At 35.1% G+C, this 11,754-nt stretch overlaps 1 protein-coding gene and 1 long non-coding RNA gene across 4 annotated transcripts; one reads left to right on the forward strand and one right to left on the reverse strand.

The window, feature by feature from the left end:
* Positions 1-2,434: 2,434 nt before the first annotated feature.
* On the reverse strand, positions 2,435-5,511 carry LOC109240078. Its single transcript, XR_002070002.1, has 3 exons — positions 5,398-5,511; positions 3,705-3,771; positions 2,435-2,606 (listed from the first exon to the last, which is right to left on the reverse strand). It is a non-coding gene; the product is annotated as an uncharacterized LOC109240078 (long non-coding RNA).
* Positions 5,512-5,974: 463 nt separating this feature from the next.
* On the forward strand, positions 5,975-9,323 carry LOC109240080 (glycine-rich RNA-binding protein RZ1A-like). Of its 3 annotated transcripts, none has more exons than XM_019406698.1 (4): positions 5,975-6,147; positions 7,208-7,333; positions 8,185-8,720; positions 8,812-9,323. In XM_019406698.1, exons 2-3 carry the CDS (start codon positions 7,226-7,228, stop codon positions 8,704-8,706), a joined length of 630 nt encoding a protein of 209 aa, XP_019262243.1. In that variant the 5' UTR covers positions 5,975-6,147; positions 7,208-7,225; the 3' UTR covers positions 8,707-8,720; positions 8,812-9,323. The 3 variants fall into 3 exon arrangements, with proteins under 3 accessions (XP_019262243.1, XP_019262242.1, XP_019262240.1); XM_019406697.1 differs by having other exon boundaries at positions 7,211-7,333; XM_019406695.1 differs by having other exon boundaries at positions 5,978-6,147; positions 7,224-7,333.
* Positions 9,324-11,754: the final 2,431 nt, after the last annotated feature.

Raw genomic sequence — 11,754 nt, forward strand, 5'->3', positions numbered from 1 at the left:
AAAGGACATTCTTTGGATCTTTATATAAATAGACGATCGGTTATACGGTTTACTTTTTCTAGCTAGTATATAGAAATTATATATTATTTATAGGGTTATACATATATTATACATTTGCCGGCTATTTTTAATTTAAGCAATTGAGTAAGCTGCTATTTAAGCTAATTTTCTTCTTTGAATTTAACACTTTAGGCTTGCTAGTTTTAGGATCTAACTTCCTCCGGTGACATCCACCAAATAAAAAGTGTTTTAAGAATCACTTTCTTTCAAAAAAATCATATTTCGTCTTGTCAAGTTTCAACCACTTTTAGTGTTTGTTTGGAAAGTCATTTGGTAATTGAAATTGGTGTAATTACTAGGGTAGTAATTACACAGCCTAGTAATTATAATAACATGTTTGTTTGTCATAACGTAATTACAATATAATCACAAGCGTGATGTTTGGTTGTACAAGTGTAATTACACAGTTAGATTAAATTTTAAATGAAGTAATTATCAAAAATTAAAAGTTAAGATAATAAATATGTACCTATAAATAATTTTTTATAAGTATAAATGATAATAGATTTGGTGTTTAAGATGCATATTTTTTTCTTGTCATTGAATGCATGTTTGATATAATAAATTAATGCTTATAAATATAATATTATAACACTATGCAAATGTTTGACAAAACTAATCTATCAATTCTAACTAAAAAATGAACAATATATAATGTCAAATAACACGCCACTACTAAAATAAGTAAATTAGAACCATAAATATAACACAATTTTAAAGTCCCATAAAAAAATACTTTAACCTATGTTAAATTCTAACATAATAAAAATAAGTTCCAATACAACTTAATATTAGGAAACATAATAAGTTTATAACCTCATTTAACAACGAAATTCTACCTTGATGACATCACTCTTATATGCCCTGTTTGTTAATGACTCAACATTTCTAATATTAGGAGGTGTAGTTTCAAAAACTAGAATAATAACGTAGTTATGCAAAATAAAATAAATAAGAAAAAAAAACGAGCAATTACATGGAATCATAAGAAGTAAAGGTAGAGAAATAAATGATAATAATGTACAAAAAAAAATATTTTAACTAAAAAGTAAAAATAAAAAAAAGAAATAAAAATAAAGAAAATTATAAAGAAAATAAATATAAATAAAAATAGAAAGGAAAGAAATTAAAAAGTAACCTTCTAATTACACAATTTAATTACCACCAATTCATACCTCCTTGAGAATTGGAGAGTGTAATTACACCTCTCCAATTACACCCAATTCCATGCTGACCAAGACAAACATGTCAAACTGTATAATTATACTCAATTATACCCAAATCTAATTCCTAGGTGACTTTCCAAACATGCTTTTAGAATTTTTTTCTGTTAGGCGTCTACTTTCCTTATTTATCATGTCTGTGCATCATATTGGATACAATACATTTTTTAAGGTTTAACGGTTAGTAATTTCAAACATACCATTAGAAGAATCTTGGGTATAAAAGATTCCATTTCCTTTTTTCTCCAGAAAAAAAAAATGCATTTCCATCGAGATTTTTTTTCTTCCTTATGTTTGATTTGTTCCGAAAGTATTTTATTTTTACAAAATAGGCACTAAAAATAATAATAGTCAAACCGGAGAGTGTATGATTAATTTTTTGTGTGGTTAAGATTAATAATTATGCCTAAGTATAAATAATATGAAATTAAAATTAAGATTTTTAAAAAGAAAATAATTTCATAAATTTAAAAAGTTATTGTTCCCTTTTTAATGAAAAACCCCTCCTAAACTTGTCGCGAATTATTAGTTTCCTTCTTAAATTATATCGGATTCGAATTATCTACCCCCCCCCCCCCCATACTAGGATAAGTAAATATAACCCCCCCTCCCGCGAGTCTCATACACCTAGTTAAGTGTATGCACGCGCGATACATTTGGACAATTTGTCTACTCTACATAGGCTAAATAAAATGATATTAAATTTTTATACTAATTACTAAAGAAAAAAAAGAGAAAAAAATAAAGAAAGGGTAAAAGGCAAAACGTTAGAAACAAAACATAAAGATTTCATTTTTCTCTGAACCTTTCTCTTTCTCTAGCAAAACTCTATCAAAAAATCTCTCAAGTGCCTCTCCCAATTTCACTTCGATTTACATAGAAATCTTTGGTTTCTTCTCCGCTTCAACTCTTGTTATTGTGCATTTCTCTTCTTCAACAAACCCAAAATTGGCACGACCCCAAATCTCAAGTGTCGCGATGACGCATATCGCGATATTAGGCAAGTTGACAACTCACAAATACAGACATCCTTAATTCAAAATATACTGAAATAGGTTTTAAGTAAATAAAATCTCATAAAAATTGGATGAAACATAGCAACTCAATACAAAATTTCCCCAAAATCTGGGTGTCACGAAGTACATGAGCATCTATACAATAACACAGTCTGACAACTGAAACACTGTCTAGGAAAGTAGAACAATATAAACAAACTAAAAGATAAAGGAGGAGAGTCAAGGTCTGCAGACGCCAAGGCAGTTGCCTCGATAATCTCCGACTGATGAAGCTCCAGAAATCAAGAACCACCGTACTCGAAAATACCTAGATTTGCACATGAAGTGTAGAGTTTAGTGTGAGTACAACCAATTCAATAAGTAATAAGTCTAACCTTTGGGCTAAAAGCAGTGACGAGCTCGAACAATACAGTCCAAACACAGGATTAAACGATACAGAAATGATAGAAAATATGACAATAGTATCTCAGAGAAGCTCAATCTGCAGGTACCAGTATAAGAATTTAGACATGTTTCCAGGTTTAACAGTTAAGCTCAACACAGATAAAATATGCCAAGTCTGAATGATATGAGGAATAAGACATCTCTATATCTACATGACAATATGCATATTGTATGTGATGCAACATGATGAACGCCTCGCATACTCACACTCTCAGAATACTCAATCTTGACTGTCTCAATTCTCACTCATCACACTCAATCACTCAGCACTGTATTGTACCCGCTGCGGCATGTAGCCTGATCCCATCACGAATCAATAGAACCTGCGCTCACTGCTGGTATGTCAGACTCCGGAGGGGCGGATCCTGCCCAAGCGCTAATAAATCCTGCTACAGCGTGCAACCCGATCCCATCATGAGTCAATAATGCCTGCTGCGGCGTGCAATCCGATTCCATCATAAGTCAATAGTACCCGATGCAGTGTGTAACCCGATCCCATCAATATCACTCACAAACAGGCCCTCGACCTCACTCAGTCATCAATCTCTCCGGTCTCTTGAGCTCACAACACTCATGCCAAGTAGCCCAAATCAATGATACATGACGTGATAATATATAGTAACATAGACTGAGATATGATATGCAATAATGAATGCGACTGAGTACATAACTGCAATTAAGCAAATAACTCGACACCAAAGAACGACCACTATGGGTCCCAATAGCACCATCACATAGAGTAAATATGATTTCTAACATAAATCACAGCTCAAGTGTTATAATACATAGAGTAGTAATAATATTCAAATAAGATAACTACACAGTTTTATGGAATCGACTGAATCACAATTACTAAAGTGCACGCCCGCCACCTAGCATGCGCGTCACCTCAACACCAATCACATAACACGAATTTTCAGGGATTCATACCCACCGAACCAAGTTTAGAAGTGTTACTTACCTCAAACCATGCGATCTCTACTCCAATAAGCCCTTTCCACGTGAATCGTCCTCCGAACGCCTCGAATCTAGCCACAAACAATTTGATACAATCAACTCAAGCTGTAGGAACCAATTCCATATGAAAATGCTAAGTTCTTAATCAAAAGTCAAAAAGTCAACCCCGGGCCCATATCTCAGAATCCAATAAAAGTTATAAAATCCGAATAACCCTTCAAAAACGAGTCCAACCATACTAAATTTATCAAATTCCGACACCGAATCATCACTCAAATACCCAAATTTTATTCTCTAATCCCTAGCCCAAAACTCCTAAAATTCCACCTTAAAAACACACAAACTAGGTGAGAAATTCAATGGGTAATCAATATTATTGCATAAAAATGATCAAAAGTGACTTACCTCAAGAAATCAATTGAAACCTCTCTCAAAAATCGCCTTAATCCGAGCTTGCAAAGTCCAAAAATGATAAAACCTCGGAACCCTTCGACCTATATTCTGCCCAGTGCTTCCGCACCTGCGGGCCAGAACTCCGCACCTGCGAAATTGCTTATGCGATAAAAATCCCGCTTATGCGGAAGTCACTTAAGTCCACAAGGTCCGCACCTGCGAGAAACTTTCGCTTCTGCGGACCTGCCATACCAGCCCCTTCTCGCTTTTGCGATCCTCCCTCTGCATTTGCGAATTCGCAGGTGCGGAAATTCCCTCGAACCTGCGCAACTCCCCCAACTCACCCAAATCCGCTTCTGCAATGTTATCCACACACCTGCGGCTCGCACCTGCGACCAAGACCTTCGCAGATGCGATCACACCAGTCCAGAACTCATTAGCCATTTCTTAAGTTCAAAATTCGATCCGCTAACCATCCGAAATCCACCCGAGGCCCTCGGGACCTCAACCAATTATACCAACAAGTCCCAAAATACGATACGAACTTAGTCGAGGCCTCAAATCACATCAAACAACGTCAAAAACATGAATTGTACCCCAATTCAAGCCTAACAAAAACTAAGAAATTTCAACTTCTACAATCGATGCCAAAACTATCAAATCAACTCCGATTAACCTCAATTTTGCACACAAGTCATAATTGCCACAATAGACCTATTTCAACTTTCGGAATAAAAAATCTGAACCTGGTAATCACAAAACTCTCGGTCAAAATTTTCAACTTTCCAAACTTCAAATTTTCCAACTTTCGCCATTTCAAGCCAACGTTACCTACGAACCTCCAAATCAATATCCGGACACATTTCTGAGTCTGAATTCACCATACGGAGTTACCGGAACCATCAAAACTCTATTCCGGAGCCATTTATATATAAGTCAATATCCGGTTAACCTTTTCAACTTAAGCTTCCAACCTTGGACTAAGCGTCTCAACTCATTCTGAAACATCCCCGGAACCAAACCAACTATCCCTATAAGTCCCATATCAATAATTTAGCATAGAATAAGGAGTCAATGGAGGAACGAGGCTACAACACTCTAAATAACTGGTCGGGTCGTTAAAAAAATAACAACATTAGATTGTTTTTGAAATTCCGATTCGTACTACTCAAAAAAATTACAAGCCTTACGACCGTAAACCTGTACAAAAAGCACAACTATCATTTTTTTTAATGAAAAAATCTAGAACAAACCCAACAAAAATGATAATCAATTTAAACCTTCTAAACATTGCTTTATCATACCTTATATCTTTTACAACCAAAAAATCTTCTTCCTAGATTGTCATTTGACCATGAGATTTTCAAATGTGACGAATACCCACATTTACAAAGTGTGTTCATCTTCATTGTCTTGGAGAAAACTAGAAAGGAAACCAAGAATATCACTAAGGACTTCAACAATTAAAGAAGAAAATCCAAAATTATACAAAAAGAAAGAGCAATTGTTAAGCTTCAATGGAGGACCTTATAAAGAGGAAGAAATAAGAGAATAGCCATTTCGAATATGAAAATAAAAGGAAAATGTTGATTATGAGACTTTTTTCCCGTTATAGCTGATTAGATGCCCCTTTTTATCCACCCTCACGCGCCAAAGACTATTTGAGATCACTTCCTGTGCCATGTGGCAGCTTGGGGCTTTTTTTAAATTTATTTATCCTAGTGTTGGAGGTAATACGAACCTGAGATAGTTCGGAGAGAAAATTAATAATTCGCAATAAATTTAGGGGGTTTTAAGGCATTTTGCGTGAAAAACTTCTATGTATAATCGAACAACAATAACTGACTCAAATATTTTCATTGAGGTCATTAGAAGTCGGGTTGCCCCGACAAGAACACAGTGAGCACCCTTGCCGCTATCCATTAAATAATAACACACCCTAATATTCGCTTCAGATTGGCTTTTCTTCTTTGGAGTAAACGCTACTAAAACTTTTCTCAATCTCTTCGTATCGCCGCCGCCCTCTCATCTCCGAATCTTCATTATTTTCAAAGGTAACATTTATTTCTAGTAATCCAGTATCTACAACTTTTGTTTCTTACTATCTACTTTTTGCATAGATTGTCTCGAAGATCTAATTCGTTTTTACGAATTCTGAAGCTTTGATGGCTTATTTGGGGCAATTGATGATTTGGGTTTTCATGAAAATGTTAAATTGACAGACCCATGTTCTTTTCTTGATATGTATTCTCTTGAAGCAATTCTCTATACTGTTATGTTTCAGTTTGTACTTTATGAGTCGATTAAAGATCAAGAATTTCTTTTATTAATCATTGAATAAAGCATCCACCTCATGCTTAATGTTGAAGAATGGCTCATATATCTTTGTTCTTTTAATGTTATTTATTTTTGGCTATTTTTGTGCTGTGCGTAATTTAATTTGGTGAAAGTATACTAAACAGTTAAAATAGTTAAATGGGGACGGGGTATTTTTAACTGAATTGGGGTGATTGATTGGTTGGGCTTGTGAATTCTTTTCATGTTTGCATATGATTATTCTGTACATATTTAGAAAAATTCATTCATGTTTCATGCTTAGGAAGGGGTCAATTTTTTTCTTGGTGTCCGACAAAAAGTAGGTTTTACAGTATGTTTTTGTTGGTTGATGAGCTTTCTGCTTAGATTGTTGAATTATATTGTTGAATTCACAATTAGAACACATAAGCTAATTGAATCAAACCCCACAACTTTGTAACAAAAAGCAGTAAACTAGTATTGAAGAGACTGCATAGAGGAGTATGATGAAGTGATATTCCTTTTTGATAAAACCTAAAAAGTAATAAAAATAGTGTGATTTTATATTTGTTAAGTGGAACTGTATTTTGAATCATATACGGTTGATGATTATTTTGAGTGCTTGGCTTGTTTGTCTAATGCTATTGTTCTATGGGGGCAGAGAAAATGGATCTAATATTATAATCCACATAAGCAGGCCTTATTATCCTAACTGAATTAATCTTTCGGTGCACTTTTTGTGACTCTTCGCTTGATTTTGCTCTCTCTCTCTCTCTCTCTATCCCCCCATCTCTTTCGTTCTGTCTTCTTTTTCAATAGCAGCTGTCTGTTTCAGAAATGGCGGATGATGAATATCGCTGTTTTATTGGTAACTTGTCATGGTCAACTTCTGATCGAGGATTAAAAGATGCATTTGAGAAGTTTGGAAATCTTGTTGATGCAAAGGTAAGGATGGTTTATTTTTTAGGTTTTTGAATTGGTTAATCTTTCAATGATCTTTTTTTTTGCTTCTCTTTTTTCTTCTTTGTTGTTTTTCGTGTATTGTTGCTGGGCAGATCATTTATGCGAAGGAGTTTGCCCCATCCTTTAGACTAGGATTAGACCATTCATACCTGCAAACCTCCTTCCCTTTCAAGTGACGGTGAGGGTTTTGACCACTTTAGTGCAATCTCCCTTCCACTTGCCTCTCAATGCACCTATTTTTAACCTCGTTACGTGAACAATTCAAATCTGTTGAGTAATTTTCTTACTCTTGCTCTTTGAATGCTACAACATCTGTACTTTCATTAATATCATTTTAATTCTCAATCCTGACCTCACTCCCAACCTCTAATGAGGAATATAAAGGTAAATCAGTATCTTTTTCCCCTGGATGCACACATACATCGTCAGGGGATTCTGGAAAAGGTTCTAATCCGCTTGCTAGCCCAACAAAAGTTCTGTAAACCTGGAACTTCCATTGAGCTTTCTTTCTAGCCATAAAGAAAACCCTAAACCTCTTAAGGAAGACTAGTCCATTAATTCATGAAAATGTAGCTTAAGGTACTACATCAAACAAGTATTACCACCAAACTTTATCAAGGTGTGTGCAAGATTAGACAGGATTGTGAATTCTTCTTGTCAAGCGTCACCACAGAACCTCATTAGAAGGTTTCTTTGTGTTGTGTGACAAGAGTTAGAGTTGCAACTGTCTACCTCCGTTTCCTCTCTTTTTCTTATGTCATTTCCCACTCTATTTTTTCTTTTTGTGGATGTTAAATTTCAATATTTCGATGCCTCTATCCTTTTTGGCTCAGGTTGTACTTGACAAGTTCTCTGGCCGATCTCGTGGATTTGGTTTTGTTACATTTGATGAAAAGAGAGCAATGGAAGATGCAATTGAAGCAATGAATGGAGTGGACTTAGATGGTCGTGATATTACTGTAGACAAAGCCCAGCCAGACAAAGGTTCAGGTAGAGATTTTGATAGTGATCGACCTCGTGACCGTGACCGAGATCGGGGTCGCGATCGCGATCGTGGTAGCCGTGATTATGGAGGTGGGCGGGGATCTGGTGGTGGCGGAGACTGCTTTAACTGTGGTAAGCCAGGACACTTTGCCAGAGAATGCCCTAGTGAAGGGGGTAGAGGTGGTCGGTACGGTGGCGGTGGCGGAGGTGGTGGTAGTAGAAGCAGTGGCTATGGACCCGATAGGAACGGAGATCGATATGGAAGCCGCAGCAGCAGAGATGGTGGTGGTCGTGGAGGAGGTGACCGGTTTAGCCGTGATCGTTCCGGGCCATACGAACGTCGCAGTTCTGGAGGCTCTCGAGCTGGCTGATGCTTTAAGTTGTGGTAAGTTTTAGGCTATTTGATTTTCAGTTATCCAATATTCAGGGTGTCATTTACTTTTGAGCTGATTAAATTTTGATTCTTTCTGATGCAGCTGAAGAGTTATAAGTCCTACAAGCTGGATGCAAGTGATTTGATGTATGTCTACTTGGTGCTGTTTCCCTGGCCTGAGCCAACAAAATGGATGAATCGTTTGAGCTCATGAAACCTGGCTCTTATAAACTACTGTTCTATGTCCGTAAATGTTCGATAATACAGTTTGATTGGGATTTTATGCTTGCTTAATTTGCAAATTTGAATATGGCCTTACACTTTTGAATGCCACTATGGTTGCTGGTTATTTGCTTACTTGGTTTGGAAATTTGGAAACCATTGTTTGGTGCTGGATTTATAATGCTTTCTTGCATGGCAATCACATCTCTGAAACTTTGCCTTGTGATTGATGGGTCTGATGAATTGTCTGAATTTAGTACTGGTGATAAAAATTCTGGGCCAGCAGGTGTTCTTGTCTAATTGGATTGTAGAGCTGGATTAGGAGTGGCCTTTGTTGTGTTCTTGTAAAATCTCTTTAACAGTTAATGGGAGTTAACCGGGTAATTTATTCCATTTACCCTCTATCAGTCCATTCTAAGTTCTCAACTGTTATGATATTAATGTTGTTAACCTTTTGGCAGGCTATTTTGTTCCTTTGTCCTTTTCTGGGTACATGATTGGCTCTCTTGCTAGTTTTGGTGCGCATTTAAATTTATAATAGAGAAAGCATTCTGAAGAGCGAGAATGCTTCTGCATGGAAAGATCGTTGGTGGAAGAGTTAGTTTTCCTGTTAGATGGTGACATGTTTAGATACTCTTGGAGGGTTCAGCAATATGGGTCCACTAATTTGTTCTGCATTGGTGTTTCTATTTCGCGGGGACGGTTCTTGTTCTTTTCTTGTAGTCCTGGTGTCTGTTTTCAAGATCCAAATCAGTGCAAAACCAATACAGCAAGACTTCATTTGCCAATGAGCTCCTGGTTCTTGGTATCTTTTCTTTCTACTTGGCAGATAGTTCTGCTTTTGAACTCCAATTGGAGACTTCGGCCTATTTTGTCACCAGTGCATTGAAGAGTGATATGTGTCTTGAGTCTTAATATTTCTTTTTCTTTCTAGTTATGCACGTCCTTGGCTGCCTTACATTCAAGAGATCGTTTTGGAGCTGGGATAATTTTTATCTCCTTGATTTGCATTCTCTATATTGTGCTGGGAACTTCTTCATCTGACTATAGCTTCTGATCCATTTCCCTAATGCTTGCAGTCTAATAGTCTATAGTTCATAAATCAGCCATATGTAATATTAGATCTTGTCTGTGCCATTGCTTATACACACATTTTTGTTCCTTTTTCTGCAAAAAAAGAAAAGAAATGTGCTGGATAAGGTATTGTTCATTTGTCTCCCTTTCCTACCACTTTGTAGGTATTTAGTTGGCATAGCAAGTTCCAGGATTCTCCAGCTATGGCATTTCTGGATGTACAAATTAGCCTAGTTAAATCCATAGTTAATCCCATATTTTAACTAGCGATCTAACATTAAATGGGAAATCCATCGGAAGGAAAACTGAATCTTGGAAATTTAATGGTATGTACCACCGAATTTGGATGAGACCGAGTGCAAAGAGAATTCCTCGCACAACTATTGTTAGTTGTATGATGTGCATATTTCATTACTCATCGTCTTATAATATATTATATTGTATTATATTGTATCGTTTTGTAAATACAGTCAGACCTCTCTATAACATCCCTATATAACGGCCATTCACTATAAAAGCTTAGTTTTTCTTAGAACCGAATATTTATATTATATTTTACCTCTCTATAACAACATGCTGCCTAAAACAGCAACAACCATCTTTATGACAGTACGCTCTTTGTAAAATTATCCCTATATGACAACCATGCAGATTTTCTAATATTATTACTAATAATAATTCTAAATATTCAAGCATATATTTTATAATTTTAATGTACAACTTATAATAGCTATATATATTATCTTAAGGATAGCAGTATGTTCCATGAACATATGCACATCAAATATTTTTATAACTAAAGATCTACAAATGATATATCTTGCATTAGAAAAATGCCAAATAGATACTTAAAAGATCTATTTATACTTTTTGAAGATATGCATATCATTCTTTTTTCATTTGAAGATGTACACATGATATATCTTATATTGGACAATTAACAATAATATGTGAACGAATCTATTTGTATTTTTTAATTGTGTGCCTTAGAGTTTAAATATTTGTGCGTTTAGTTAAGAATTTTTTAATACTGTATTAGATTTCTTTAGCATTTAATTTGTGAAATATTTATATCTTTTGAGATTTTGAATTTAAATATTTTATTAATCTTTTATATATAATATTATAAAAGAAAAATAATTAGTTTTTGGATAATTTTTGTCTATAACAGCCAAAATATATTTAAATGCCAAATGCTGTTATAGGTGCATAACAGCCATTCACTATAAAAGCCGAAAACTTTCGGAACAAACGATGTTGTTATAGAGAGGTTTGATTGTACAACGTTTGGTCAGATTGTACTGTTTGTTGTTGTTAAATATGTACTCCCTCCGTTCCAATTTATGTGAACATGTTTGACTGAGCACGAAAATGAATACTTGGAATTTGTGGTCTAAACAAGTCAAAAAGGGTCCAGAGTATTTGTGTGGTTACAAAAGCTTCTCGTTAAAGGTAGAATTGAAAATATAAGCTAAATTGTTTCCAAATTTAGAAAGGGGTCGTTCTTTTTGGAACAGACCAAAAAGGAAATAGGTTCACATAAACTGGAACGGAAGGAGTAATATTTTTATTGTTTGGTTTGACTATATTGTATTGTACAGTAACCAATAAGTTTACTAGAATACCTTTAATTGTTTTAAATATTAAATTTATCAAGAATTACACATAAGAATGATTTAAGAAAACCTTTTTTAACTGATTTATCACCAGTTATATCTTGTAATTATATTAAGCAATTAAATAAGAAAGT

The sequence above is a fragment of the Nicotiana attenuata genome, unplaced genomic scaffold (assembly GCF_001879085.1).
Source record: "Nicotiana attenuata strain UT unplaced genomic scaffold, NIATTr2, whole genome shotgun sequence".
Taxonomy (NCBI): Eukaryota; Viridiplantae; Streptophyta; class Magnoliopsida; order Solanales; family Solanaceae; genus Nicotiana; species Nicotiana attenuata.

Excerpts from the sequence above, each read along its gene's own strand:
- LOC109240080 (XM_019406698.1), top strand. The coding sequence starts at position 7,226 with ATGGCGGATGATGAATATCGCTGTTTTATTGGTAACTTGTCATGGTCA. Across the intron at positions 7,334-8,184 it reads GAAATCTTGTTGATGCAAAG|GTTGTACTTGACAAGTTCTC; the intron begins GTAAGGATGGTT and ends TTTTTGGCTCAG.